Raw genomic sequence first — 15445 nt, forward strand, 5'->3', positions numbered from 1 at the left:
GTTAAGACACTAACAGCACTCAGTAAAGCTACAGCATAGGCCTATAATCCTTTTCTTATATGTTTTTATCTCTGATAAAGACCTGAATCACTGAGCATCACTGGCAGCAATGCAGAGATATTCACTTTTAAAGGCTTATGAATGAGGCTCATCCGTCTGACCAATCAGCGAATATCTATTATTTCTGCTTGAAGTGTTTTTCAATTATTGAAATTTCATAACAACCTGAAGTGATGGAAAGAATAAAGCAGAGCAAAGCACAGCAAAAGAACAAGATCGGCTCCAAGGGCCACCCTGGTGCTAGTCTTGAATAAAACGTATGCCAAATCAATGTGCGGAACGCGGTCCTCTGTGGCGGATCCGTAAGGGACAAGCCAAAAGCCGTATCACAGACACAGTACCTTCCAATGAAAAGTGAAATCTGATCACCAGCTGCAGACAGTATAATGTGACACATGTCATACTCTGGTGCAAAACAAAAGAACAGTAGTAAAAGTGAAAAATTATCACTTTGGACGTTTCGATTTGTAAATGTAGGGCTTCATTCATAAAAAAAAAAATAGAGGGGCATTATTGTGTTCCAGACAAAAACAGAATCACGACTGCAGTTTAGCGGCATGTGAATGTAATCAATAGCAGGCAAAGTTGGTTTAAAACACCAGTTTCCAAATCAGCGCTGAAAACTGCTGATCTTCTTAAATAAGAAACTGCCCAGGTTGCATAATACTACTTTTGATTTTAATACTTACACAGTAAACAGAATGAAATGATAAATGTTTAACACAAGAGGTAGGACCTGAGATCATAACACTTTACATAGCTCCACCATACATGCAATGTATACCACTTTTTTTTCTACTCGCAGTAGCGCTCCCCGACACTCAGATGCTGTATTTATTCATTCACACTATAACAAACAACATAACATACTTTTACAAATTTTAATTTCAGATGAATTACATGACAGTCTTGAGTCTGCGAATCAATATCTGAGGAAAGTGTGCACGTGTGTTCGTGTGTAGGTGTTTGCCCTGCAGGTCGTATAGGCAGCTTTAGAGAGGAATTGATTGTCACTGATCCCACCACCTCCATTAATTAAGCTGTGAAGTGGACATAGCTGGTTCACTATGGGGTTAATAGTGCCTTGATTTTCTGTCTTGGTGAAAGGAAATGAGTCTGGCTTGACCTGCAAACAGCTTCAACACAGGTGACCTGATGGCGAAGATAGCTAGGGTTGATGGCAGACACTGAGGGCAGGTGCTGAGGGCAAACAGAACTCAAATCTGATTGGAATTCTTTGAAGAGGTTCATTTGAATCTTTTCTTCTTTTGTTTCAGTACAAGAAGTACTTGGCAAAGTCAGTGAACCGGACAATGTATATTACCATATAATTCTCATGGGTTCTCATCTTGACCCTCTCCTGGTGTTCTAAACAGAGTGGGTTTTTCAGGAAAGACGGGGAGCAGGAAACAACCTCTTTCTTTGTCCTATTTCTCCACCAAGCGGGGAGCAAATAAGCAAATCAATAACCATAATGGGACTCCTCTAATGGCTCAACTTTATAATGGCAGAACTGAGATGGTAGCAGCATGTGTTATAGCTCTCCCTGCCAGCCATAACATCCATACGATGACCTGGAACACTGCTCCTGCTACCATTGCTGCTGCGGTTTGATTAGGCCATAAGGGAGGACGGGCTACTTCAGAAATAAGTTAATAAAACAGCAGCTTGGAAAGAATGACTTCTTTCTGTTGCTTCCAATATGGAGTCCAGACAAATGTACATTCATCTCTAACCAAACTACACAGCCATCATGGCAGCCGTGCTGGGCTTCAAATTTGATGATGCTCCAACTGGGTACAGAAAGAAGCTGAAATTGGTATAAAGACAGTCAGCGTCATTAACAGTGATGCATAACATTATTTGAGAGTAAATCACATGGACGCTTTGATGAATCCATTAGCAGACCCACAGTAAATTAAGCTTTTACTGCATTTACTTGTTTATTTTTAAGCTGTATACTGCAGAAGGTGGTAAGACCCAGCACATGCCTAGGGCAAGCTTCTGGATTGTTGGAAATGCATTATTCTAGCATGCACCTCCATTTTGGTAGTTCAGTCATTTTGGTGAATTCTAAAACAAACACTTATTGCATCATTTAATACACGTTATGAGTTGTTCTTAGCCTATAATTATAAATCCCTCCTGGATTTCAAGGAACTCCTGCAGGGCCTGAATTATGGTGTAGTAGGTGGCCAACTACCTTTCAGTTCTGATAAAGAGGTGGCAGCTAGCAGCCCTAGTAAATATGACAGAAACAGGAGTAACTTTCAGTGAAGTGTTTTACAGCCAGAGAAAGTCTGCTCACACAAAGTTTCTCAAGGTATCCTACCAGCATGCTCTCATCCCACAGCATCAGATAATAACGCTTCCCAAGGTGTCCAATTGTTTATAGTTGACGCCACAGTTACTTTGCGCCACTATTCAACGCTCCAGGAGCACCACCAATTGACGCCATGGGAGCAACTTACGTGCACACAAAACCTGGTAAGGGGATAAGGATCACAATTTCAAGGTCACGTTAAATTATGAGAAAACATCTATTAGGGTTGGGCACAAAAACTCCAGGGTAAGGTCAGAAGACAAACTGCATTGACAACATCAGACACGTATTTCCTACTATAGTAACCCGTGTTGAACCCGTGAGTTGAACTCCAATCGACTGTAGGAAAGACCTGTGTGTTATTGTGCCGTCCACCACACCACCAATGCTTGAAGTGTAGAGGTTTTCATTGTACTTCATTGAACGGATCACTGACGCAAATAAGCACCTAACCCAAAAGGACTGTACAGAGTGGAAATGAGCTGGGTGGCTGGGGTGGCTGTCTGCAAGCTGAAGCTCAGAAAAAGCTGGGGCGATGCAGCAAGACAAAAACGCTGAACACTGAATTAAATCCACTCCAGAATTGCTTCAGATACACAAAACGATCCTTTTAGAGTGGTTGTTTTCATGAGAGGCATTAATAAAAAAAGTCCAAAGAATATGGCTGATTTGAAGCAGTTCTATAAGGCAGAATGGTCCAAAATTGCTCCTGAACATTGTGAAGGTCTAATCCGCAGCTACAGTTTACAGTTTAATGGATGTGTTTTTTTTAATGGATGTGTTCAATAAAGGCATGAAAACTCATGACTGTTTTTTTTTATCACCTTAGAAATATTTCATGACAAATTTATGCAAAAATTGCAAACAGGGTGATTACTTTTCCTTGCTTCTGTATATATAATTGTGTTTTCTACTAACATGATGGTCTTATCTTGATAATTTATGTTAATGTCAAGTATGAATACATTGATACTGAAAAAAGAAATATTAATGTATTCTGCAATCAAGTTGCCAGAAAATATGAAAGTTGCAAAATGGAAATTAGTTATGTTCTGAGGAGAATGAATGTGTTAAGTAAATTTACTCTACAGGCAGAAATGTTGTCTTATATTTATGGAATCTTCAGAAATCATGTGCTGGGGACCATGACATCCAAAGTACACAGCATAATACTCGCTGTTGCCATATTTTACTGTCGATCGAAGTGTTTGGTAGGCAAAACTTCTTGGTCGCGCTTGCTAGCAGTACATCAGGCTCAATATCATCCAAGTCAACCTCTTTCTGTTTATAGACTGGTTACTATGGCAGCACCATCCAGAAGCTGTCACTGAGGTGGTGAAGAAAGAAAAAATGCTGTATTTCCCCTGGCAAATCACATCTCATTAACTGTGACTCAGCTCACACTCCTAATTTTTCTGCCCAGACTTACATCCATCTGTTGTTAAGCCCTGGGAACTTACAGATACAATAATTTCAATGTACAGCAACTACTGCTTCTTCCTTATGCTTTCTTTAAATGATAATTTCAAAGTCCATAATTCATGTCCTGCTTCTTTCTGAGTATGGTGGGGACTGTGGTACTTGATGAAAGGTCAGCTTGACAGCATGTTCACTGCAAGTAATATGGATGGCTGCATGGTGTAATTCCAAAGTGGTCATTTGAGAGAGGCACGAAAATGATTAAGAGCCATGTCTAACAAGCTGAGTTGGTATTTAAAGGGTGGGCATGCCTGATCTTTGTTGAACCCTGGTGGGAAGTTAATGGGAATTAGAAGCCAAGAAGCAGTAACAGACAATAAGCAGTGCAGTAGTGGCAAAGGTAGTTGTTTGAAGAGTATTTTTACTAGTAATCTTGGTTGTAGTTGTACAAGGATTTTACTAGTAGTATAAAAGCAGGCTGAACTTGGAGTTTTTTTTTTTTTTGGTTTCGTTTTGTTTTCCTGCAGTGAACATTTTTGCAACTTCAAACTCAGTACAGTAACTGTATTCTGATGTGTATTATTACCATGTATAAAATAATCAAATGCATAATAAGTGCCCTGTTGCCAATCATTATCAAAAGAATACAATAGGAGGACTTGAATTTTCATTAACAATATCTTAACCCAGATTTAAAAAAGCAGCAAAGTAGAATAATTAAATATAAATTGTATTATACTAAATAATTCCATATTTAATAGTCACTCGCATTGATACTGAAAGTGAACAACAGCAAATAAACAAGATGAAGTAAATAATCTCTCAATGTCTCTAACATCTTTAATATAATAGGCCTGTTTTTCTCTGCAGCTGAGGCTAATAAATGCAATAGTAACATGCTGCATATGTATAACAAAGTCACATGAACTCGCGTGTTCTTGTTTGAGTGTACTAGTTTATATTCTATCAGTGGGAGTTTTCTAAGTGTAATTCAGAGTGAGTCCCAGGACCGCTCCAGTAATCTGTTTTGATTTGACGTGTGTGTGTGTGTATGTGTGTGTGTCCACACCAGCAGTCTCAGCACCATCATACGCTCCACTACCACTCAACAGCTTGTTTGGAGAAGGGCTCACAATTCACACTGTTAATCCCACCTTTGCTGTGCTGGAATGTTAATGGCAACTGCAGTGTTTTCTTTGTACTTGTCATATAATCTGCAATGTTTCTGGATATTCTCAGTGAGTTGAAATTGGGATGGCATTGACAACTCACACACTAAACTGTAATCACGCAACCAGATTCATTTTTCTACTGACATAATGGGAATATGCTTTTAATTTAGGCATATTGCAAGTAGCAAATCTGCTGATATGATTAAAATCCCAAAAACTTGTTTCCCCCAATTTGCAATACAGCAACCATGTTTTGTAAGTATTCATGTATTAAATGGTTTTGTTTAAACTCTGACAGCACTTGGTTAATGGTAGGGAAAGATTGCAGTCTGACTAAACAGAGAAAAACACTTCTCTCAAAGAGTTTTGTCAAAAGCTGAACATTATGTAAGGAGGACATTATTGCAGTATTGTTAGATTATACTGCATCTTCATTGGTCTAACTAATCAACGTTTTAAGAAGAACCCGTAAGAACTGATTGTTCTCTCTTCAAGGAATAAAGCGATAAAGCAAAATATTATGGAACTCAAGTGCACCATCCCAACGAGGAGCACGGAAAGTCACCATGATGCAAAACTAGTGCAGTTGATGAAATAAACTCCACAAGAAAAGCCAGCTCACATTCAGCATTTTAAAATATTCATGGATCATTTCACCAACTCCTTATTATATCAGCTTCATTTTGATTATATTTATTCATGTGGTTGCTTATGCAATGTCTTATTTATGAATTTAATATTGGTAATATAATATTGGTTTATATTTAGTTCCAATAAATACTTAACTGTTGTCAGTGTAATATTATATTACCCAGCAATGCACCATTGTAATTATAAACTATGAGCTGAGATTGCAGATGGTGCATATATCATTTGATTTGTGTTAGGACTACATTTAGTAACTAAGGATGTTTGCTCCCATTCCCAAATTAATTACTTTGAACTCCTTTTGTGGCAGAAGAACAACTTTTTATACTGACTCCACAGCACCATATATAAGAGAAGCGTAGACTTAATGGCGAAAAAATTGCATGGTTGTTTGAGGCATGGGCTGAGCACATATGATTTAGAGGTGGAATATAGTGCAATGTATCTAATAAAGATTTGTTTTGTGACTGGCCCACATTTACACACCGAAGTGTATTTAAAGTAAGGAAACATTCCTGAAATCCCATTAGAACCTTTGACCACGGGCCTGCTTTAATCTTTCCCCAACGTGTTCCATGCATTTAATTCAACATAAATAAGTCAGACGTTGTGGCGAGGGTCACATTAACCTTGACCCCGGGAGTCTGGCGCTCAGTGACTCATTGGCCATTACTCCCATTATAGCAGAGCTGTGGATCGGCTGTCTCTGAGAATCACTTTTCGCAGCCAGTGATGATTGAGCAGCCCAGTAAAAGGAACTCTTATTGCTTGTCGGCAGCGACATACTCGAAGGGGAGAGTTGGGAGGGGATGCTTCAGGGGCCGTTCCCTCGCAAGGATATTTATCACAGCCGGGCTGTGTTACGCTCAGGAGACTCCCCGACGGCCCCCTAATAAATGCTTAAAGGCGATGAAATATTCATGAAGAGTTAAATATGGATCCTGGAGCAGTCGCCGCACATTAAACACCGTCAATACTGATTGGCGTTGACACCCCTCTTTTCTCCCTCTCCACAAATGTTCCCCCACTAGATTTTGTCTGTAGATTTTGAAAAGGTATGAAGGTAGGACTCAACCAAGCAGAATAGAAGGGCTGTCTAAAAAGTGAGAGGAAGAGCCAGAGAGATGCTCTGACATGTGTTTATGATGAGCGAGTCCAGCAGTCAGATGTGTCGGCCTGCTTTTATCGATGTTAACTGACTAACCGTAAAACAGCGGCTCTGGCAGCCAAAGCTGATTTTCTCCTCAGCTCGGTCAGCTCACCCAACGTTAAACATTCAGAAGAGATTGGATTCAAGTCAAATAGAACACGGTCACTCTTTTGCTCTCACATACAACTGCAAATTACACCAGATAAAATTCAGATAAGATGTTAACCATGTTGGAAGACCTCTCTTCATTCTGCTTGGCAACCACTCCAGATGCAACTAAATAGATTGTGACAGACCTGGCACAGATTCTTTGTTAAATCTGTGTCCCAAATTTGTAAAATTCTATTCGCTGGCCTCATGTTGGTCCAATTTTTTGTGTTGTGAGGTTCTGAAGTTTAAAAACAAATGTTTCAATACTATAGTGTGACCTGAGGTGATGCCTCTGGCTATTTTCCTCCATAGAAAATGAGAGGTTTGTTAATTTAGTACAAAGAGAAAAGAAAAGCTGGTTTCAGTGGTTCATTAGCTTAAGATAGTTACTGAGAATTCAGAGCAGGTGTCATTTAGATTTCCAGTTTGTATTCAAGGCTAAATCTGATATATTTTTTTCATAAGAAAGTATCGTACACTACCACAAACATGCAGTGTCTCCATGACAACTCAGCAAACTTGCTCCACTGATAAAGCTGACAAAACCTCTGTAAAAAGCCAGTGTGCAACTGCTCTGTTATTCAGTTAATATGAAAACAACTATAAAATATCAGCCAGATGTTGGACAATATTGTAAATTCTAGAAATCTTTGGTAATAAGACTGTTTTGTAATGTTGCAATTTGGAAATATTAAAATATATCTAACACATAATAATCACATTGCCATAATCATTCTTTGACCTTAGTTTACCCTTGTAAGCTCTGTTAACCTTGTTGTTTTTGTTGCTAATCAGATCAGAAAAATAAATTGTTGTTCTAGAGTCCATGGAAAAGCAAGCCATGCACCCTTCCATCCATCCATTTTCTGTAACGGCTAATCCTCTGAGGGTCGCAAGGGGGCATAGGAGGTATACTCTGGACAGGTTGCCAGTCTATATCAGGGCCAACACAGGGAGACATACACAGACAGACAACCATTCACACTCACATTCACACGTACTGGCAATTTAGAGTCACCAATAAACCTACTGGGCATGTTTTTGGGCTGTGAGAGGAAACTGGGGTGCCTGGAGGAAACACACGGAAGGACAAGAGGTACATTCAAACTCCACAAAGGAAGGCTGAAGCCGGCCAGGGATTCAAACCAGGGACCTTCTAAGCACTCCACCATTGTGCTGGAAACACAGCTAGGGCTCTTAAAAGTGTGCGTTTACACAACAAAACTGATTCAAAAATCACAAATATTTTTTTGAACTGCTTTTTGATCGTTTCATTTCTGAGTTAATTGCACTGTTGGCCTCTGTTTATATTTCCTGTTTGCACAAGACACAAAATGAGCACAGAGTCATTCAGAGTCCTATGGGTCCCCTGACCTCTGGAGCCCCTCTGCCTGTGCCCTGTAGACCCTATAGAGTAATCCTCACGTTTGTTATCTCTGTGTTAATACTCTTTATTAACATGATAAACAGGTGGTAATATGCCCAGTTTATCCCACTGTCACACTTACACAAAGCTGAGTCATCGCTGAATGCATCCATGAATACAGAACATAAATCATATTTTAAAACTTGTTTTTACCCACATATACTGTTGGCACAGTCACACACATCTGCTTCACCAATATCCATGGCTACTAAAAGCTCCGTGACACAACTGCAAACTTTTATATTCTGCTTTGTTTCTATCATACCCAATAGTGTTCATGTAGCCAGCTGAGATGCTGTGCAACACAGCAGAGCAGTCACTTTGTCATGCGATGGTTAAATGGAACACTGCCAGTGTCTCACAGGTCAACACTCTGGGGATAACATCATCAGCGTGTGACAGAGTGTTTGGTTTAATGAAAGCCAGAAACGTAGTGCTGAAGCTCCAGCAGACTACAGGCTGGTGTCCCAAAGTGCAGTGCACTCATCTGGAAGCAGGAAGTAAACAAATAATGCCACAGGCCAAACAGCTGGGGACAGTGGGTTGTGGGCAGAGACACAATAGATTGCTGCACTGGTTTACACCAGTGTGTCTGTTGGTGGATGTGCAGACCAATACATTTACAGCTACTTTGACTTGAATTTCAGCAACCGCATCTAAAACTTATCGTAAGAAATTTGAGGTTATAGAGTAAATTGAAAATAATGGCATAACGCAACATGAGCACTACAGGAAAAAGAGCCTGAGATTTTGGTTCGTGTTGTGATAGCGTCACACAGTTGCTGCACATGCATTCAGCTGGAGATTTGATGATGCATCACATCCTAAAGGTGCTCGTCTGGATTAAAAACTGGTGACTGTTGACGCCATTTGAGTACAGTGAACTTACTGTCATATTCAAGAAACCGGTTTTGAGATTACTTTAGCTTTGTAAAATGATGCAATATCCTGCTGGAAGTAGCCATCCATTCATCCTTTAGCAAATGTCTAGATGCCTAAATGCATTGAAGTTGCTGCCATGTGATTGGCTGATCAGATACATGTGCTAATGCGCTGTTGAACAGCTGTACATAACAAAGCCAATAGTAAATTTATTTGCAAATTGCCATTTACATTAATTGTCCATCTATCCTCAGTATGTTAATAGAAAATAAAGTCTTTCTGCAATTACATTCCCTTAAAATTCCTATTCCCTTAATGAGCTGGCTCAGAAGGGCAGGTCTAATTCGAGAAACGTGGAATGTCGGGTGGATGAGCAGAGGTCTGGGGAGTTGAAGCTTCACTGCCACAGGATTAATAACCTTAGTGATGGGAAAGGTTCAGATGAACCGAGGAGTCAGTTTCCTGCATTCCACCTTGAGAGGCAGATCGGTGGTGGACAGCCACACCTTTTGACCAGGCCATTAGCGGGGAGCCGTGGAACGATGCCAGTTCGCCTACTTAGCATATGTCTGGACAGAACGTAGCAGGGTCTGGCGAGCCTCTCTCCATGCCAGATGGGAGCGCCTCACCAGAGCAAAAGCTGAGAGGACTGTGACATCAGACTCCAGACTGGGGAACAATGGTGGCTGGTAAACAGAACTACCTGGGAAGGTGTAATTCCGTGGTGGATGAAAGCAGTCAATTATGTGCATACTCCACATTCCAGGGTTATGGCTGCACAAGATACATAGACCAGTTTCTAGTTGTTGATTCATTCTCTCTGTTCAGCCATTGGTTTGTGGGTGAAAACCGGATGATAGGCTAAATAGTTATATCCAGCAGACAGCAGAATTAAGGCCAGAACCTGCCTGTGAACTGGGGGTCCCGTCAGAGACCACATCGTTGGGGACGCCGTGGGTCCTGAAGACCTGTTGCAACAGGAAAGTGGGATAAAATAAACAATCGGTCAACACCGGTGAGCATTGTGGTGTTACCTTAAATGGAGGAAGGCTGATGAGGAAGTCAAGGGAGATCTAAGACCAGGGTTTCTCGGGGTGTCTTGCACTGGGCGCAAATGGGACACACAGACACATATTCCTTATTGTCTGCCACCAGAAGCTTTGTCAGATTGGTGCGAGAAAAACGAGTGTGACATGATAAACGGAATGAATCACACCATTTAAAATCCTTGGATCTAAGATCTTCTGAGACATATAGTTTTTCGACAGCGAAGGCTGCGGGGGATGGTTGGTTTTCCAAGGCATCCAGGACGTCTTGCTCGATGTCCTACCGTGCAGCTCCCAGTAGGGCCACTGGAGGCAGTGTGAACATCCTCTCCTTTCGAATCATCATCAAACTGCCGTGATAAGGCACACCCCTTTCTGTTATTTTGGCCTGGCCTGTAGGACAAGACAAAGTCAAAAAGATAAAGAACAGAACCCAGCAGGTTCAACCCCTTAGCCTGGCACAGCTACTCCAGATTTTTGTGATCTGTAAAGACCATGAATTGCTGTTCTGCCCACTCTAACCATTGCCTCCATTCTTCCAAAGCCAATTTTATGCCAAGTAGTGCCTGTCTCCCTAAACAGATACAGTCGTCGGGAGAAGAATGCACGCATGTAGATACTATGTACCCCAGGATCAAGACTGATGAGGCATGAAATTCACACTTCTCTGCCTTTACCAATATCAGGTTCTGTAAGAACCACTGGGGGACCAAGTGGACGTGTTGGACACGTTCGGTCTCAGAACAGGAGAAGATAAGAATGTCATTAAGGTAGACAAAGACAAACTTATTCAGCGTGTCTCCCAAAACATCACTGACCAAGTTTTGGAAGACGGCAGGAACGTTGGTAAGCCCAAACGGAATCACTATTAGTTGTTGCCAGAAGGGGTATTGACTGCCGTCTTCCACTGATCTCCCTCTATTATGTGGTCCAGAGTTTAGCCTGGCTGGTGAGGAGCGAGAGAACATAAGAAACCTTGGCCCACTCAGATGGGAATGCTGAAAGCTGAAGTTCCAAAGTTAGCTTAAACTGTGTGAGAAACGGATCCACAGACCCTGTCTCCCCACCTTATCTCTCAGGCGGTGGAAATTTCGGTTCCCCATCGGACATGATCACTACGTTCTGTTCAAATACCGGAGCTGGCATAGGGGATGGAACAGGGGCAGAAGACAGGCCAGCACTCGCCATATTCTGGGACACATTCTACAATCTTACTTCCAAAGAATTAAATCGAGCCTCTTGACTAACTTGAACTGTTGAGCGCCGACACTTGGAACTGGTTGGGTCTATAATGGCAAGATTGTACTGTTATAGTGTGTGTGAATACACTCCTATAACAACAGGATCCAATTAAACAACCAGAGCTCCACATGATGCTTTCAGTGATTTATTAATGAATTAGGTGCAAAGACTGTAGAACGTTTTCAAGGGGAGACGGCTCAACTGGGAATCTGGAAAAACAGATTAGTGCCAGATCTAATAATAATCAATAGTATGCGCTGAGAGAAAACTTGGGCTTACTGGGGAGATGAAGCGAGCCGGCATAGAAATGAGAGGTCTGGTAGAGAGTGTGGGGTGGGGCTTGTGGGACAGGGCCAAAGGAATGCTGAGAGTAGGGGAAGAGGACGACAGCAGGGATTTTCATTACGACAGTCTCACATGCACTGATCCTCCTAGTACTCACAACCAAAGTCAGAACGGTGTCCAATAAGCCAGAGAGGACAGAGTAAGGTTGTCCGGAGGGGAGGGCAGTAGAGTAGGTCTGGTTAGTAGAGTCGAGGTCTGCTACCAGGGAAGTCAGAGTAATTTGGGCAAGAGCAGGGGCTATAAGGCAGGTCAGAGACTGAAACAGGTTCAATACATAAAATCAGGTCGAGGCATGATATCCCAAATTGCTGGAGAGTCAACCAATGTTGGCAGACAATCTGGTGATTGCAACAAGGAGTCGGGGTTCTTGAGTAGAGAGGTGAGGTCACAGGTGAAAGTAATAACGTTGATTGTGGAGGTAAAGCTAAAGGTATTGAGAAGGCGTGAGTGCTGACATCAAATAAAAGCCCAAAAGCAGAAGTAACGCTGGAAAAAAGAGGTTTGCAGTCAAAAAAAATGTACATCCACCACCACCTTGTATTGTAGCATTGTAACGATGGACTGATATAGCTTTGTTCTCTTGAGAACAGACTTAAACGGAGAAAACAAACAAAAAAAAATCACCATTCATTTGATGAACTGCATTTAGCAAAATAGAAAAAGAGAATACATTTATTCATCAAGCTTACACATTGTGAAGATATTGGAAAACAATCTTGATTTTAGTAACAAAGTTTGCATGAAGTAAAAAAAAAAACCCACCTCTGCTGGTGACTCCTGCTTTTCTTTATCTGTGACACAAAAATGATTCATCAGATCAGCAAAAATACTTATTGGATAACACAGCAGCTTATCTGTCAAAATTAAAATGTTTGTGCTTCAGTTGGAGTCCAAGTCAATTTCCCCAGCTTGAAGGTTGACTTCACACATATCCTATACACAAGAGTGAGCTGCCTCCGGAGAAAGAGAGCGATCGATAGTGAGCAGAGAATGAATGCTATCTAACATGAATGATGAATGTCAGGTCACGTGCAGGACTGATATGTCTTTGTGAGAATATTAATACAGTCGGATCAAGGTCTGAGGCGACACAGGCTCAAATGCTGTCTAGATGTAATGTGGATGATATCAGAAGGACAAAAAGGGAGAGAGAGAAAGAGGATATAGAAACATGCACTGGAAGAAAAATGTGTTTAGGATAGTGAATAGTACGAGAAGGCAGGAAGGGTAGTGAAGAGAAACTGACTTCATTAGAAATGAATTGACAACAAACATATAACCCTGCAGCTTTCTGATCCTCACTCTAATTAAACCCACCATTGCCAATGAACAGGAGTGGAGAGATACTGCTATGTGCTTTCCAGGGAATGTATTAGCCTCATGGAAGCACCAATTACAACTGGGACTATTTTTTTTGAAATAACAATGACTGTTGAGGCAAAAGAAAACGGATTTCTATTTATTTGTTTTTTTGTATTTATTGTGGTTTTCACTACAGGTTTGATTCGCTTGCAAGAACTTATAAAGGCACCATCACGTTACAACATCCGGTTAAAGATCCGCCAGCTGCCCGCAGACACTAAGGATGCGAAGCCACTTTTAAAGGAGATGAAGAGGGGGAAGGAGTTCCACATCATCTTTGACTGTGGCCACGAGATGGCTGCCGGGATCCTGAAGCAGGTGTGTGTGTGTGTGTGTGTGTGTGCACATACATACAGTGTATGTAATTCTGCATGCTTACATATGAAATGAAATCATTTGAAACATTAACTGGGAAATGCAGCATACTCAAGTGTACTCAAACTGCAAAAGTGGGTGGGCGAGGGGTGGGAAATAGTCATTGTTACAAGAAAGAAACCTCACAGTGAGCAGAATTATGTTAGCCACAATTAACTACTCACAACCATGTATTATATGTAGTAATAAATACCTGATTTGAGGTACAAAAACTGGCAGATTTTAAAAAAGTGATGAAGGCCACTGGTTTGGATGGAGTGACAGTGATGTGGGCACTTCAGGAGTACATCAGGAGTACATCTACTGTCTTCTTATTTGTCTGTGGCTGCAGCAGATAAGTAGGCAGGTTATCTGAAGGTCTGTTACCCGAAAAAACAAAAAGCAGAATGCACACACTGCCAAAGTATGTCTACTGTAACATTATACTGATAGTTGTATTATATTTTTCATTCTACACCTGCCATGCAGTATATGTATTGTTTGTTTGGTATATTCTGTGGATGTTTAAATGGAAATGCGATAGACAACAATTTTCAGCTTTTCTGATTTCTTCTCCACTATTGTCAACTTTAAGTTTTTATTAACAAATTCTAAATGGAGAATGTGCCAAAGCGAGCGTTTGTGAGTGACACTGAAATTTCTCCAACCCACATTTGCACTGGGTCTGGCTGTGACGTGTTTCCCGCTCCTGCGCGGTCGACATTCTAGCCAGGGCTTGTGCTTGCACCATGTGAACCGTGGCACTTCTCAGAAACTTCCCAGAAGCACCTCTCTGCAGCTCTAAAGATATGCACGTCCATTTTTAATGGACAATGCTCATAGAACGCTTAAGCTCCACTCGCCCATCAGGTAAAATATGTCGTTTTATTCCTATCTGTAGCTCCTTAAGTAGGATGAGAAAGGCTGATTATTGTTTTTTTACAAAATACAAGCCCAGCTTCTTCACTTGGAGACCTTTAGTATTTTTGTTTTCCCAAAATAAAAGCCAGAACATACCAAAAGATCCTCACCATACAGCCAGAGATTATAATGTGTTTCTAAATAAAAACCCTCAAAGATGGCACATTCACAATTGTCCTTTTGTATAAAGTGCTTCTCTTCGTCATTTGTACGAAAGCAGAAAACAAGTAAACGAAAGTAATACAGTACAGTATGTTTTGGTGACATCTAGCATCTGTGTTGGATATGATCAAGTCACATTGTAGTGGAAGGAGGCCGGGGCCTTCGGTTTAGTATGTAAACCAGAGTACTTTCCCACAGGAGACTAGAGATTGTGTGTCTGTGTGCGTGCATGTGCACGTGTAAGTTCTTGTCCCAATCCATCACTGCACACCAAAGACGTTAGCTCCTAATTCAAAATGAATCAATTTAGCAGTAAACTGGTCACAGCTGGTCACAAATTACATGCTTATTTAAATTTAGGGGATCAGTGAGTAACCACAGCCTCATGCTGCCTGAAGGAACTGCAGGTCCCACAAAAAACCATTTCATTGGGATGTCTAATAACCGAGTTTTATCTCCCATGATGGTATATTTTCTGATATGTAGAATTTTCCCTCCTTAAAAAGGCTGATATTTAGTACTGCGAAAATGTTAAGATGTGTGAAAAAAATATGTGGTAAAAAAAAAAAAAAAAAAGTACTTGCACTTTAGCCAATTTAACAAATACCCTTTAGGAAAAAAGGTAACATGTACATTACACTTCAGTCCTCCTTTCTTAGTTCTACACAATGACTTTATCTTGCAGCCTGAGGATGTCATTTAGAGTAAAAGAGGACCTTTGCTGTGAGTAACTTCTTTAACAAGCATTCATATTTTTCTGCCTGCAGGATTTATCAAATATTA

General features: G+C 40.9%; 1 protein-coding gene across 4 annotated transcripts in view; it reads left to right on the forward strand.

The window, feature by feature from the left end:
* Positions 1 to 15445, forward strand: part of grik2 (glutamate receptor, ionotropic, kainate 2) — a 257673-nt gene that overhangs the window by 96196 nt on the left and 146032 nt on the right. For all 4 annotated transcript variants that reach the window (XM_067510929.1, XM_067510928.1, XM_067510932.1 and 1 more), the window contains exon 5: positions 13362 to 13543. In XM_067510929.1, the coding sequence (XP_067367030.1) occupies positions 13362 to 13543 (182 nt within the window). The remainder of the gene's footprint in view (positions 1 to 13361; positions 13544 to 15445) is intronic.

This window comes from Channa argus, chromosome 7 (assembly GCF_033026475.1).
Source record: "Channa argus isolate prfri chromosome 7, Channa argus male v1.0, whole genome shotgun sequence".
In the NCBI taxonomy this organism is placed as follows: domain Eukaryota; kingdom Metazoa; phylum Chordata; class Actinopteri; order Anabantiformes; family Channidae; genus Channa; species Channa argus.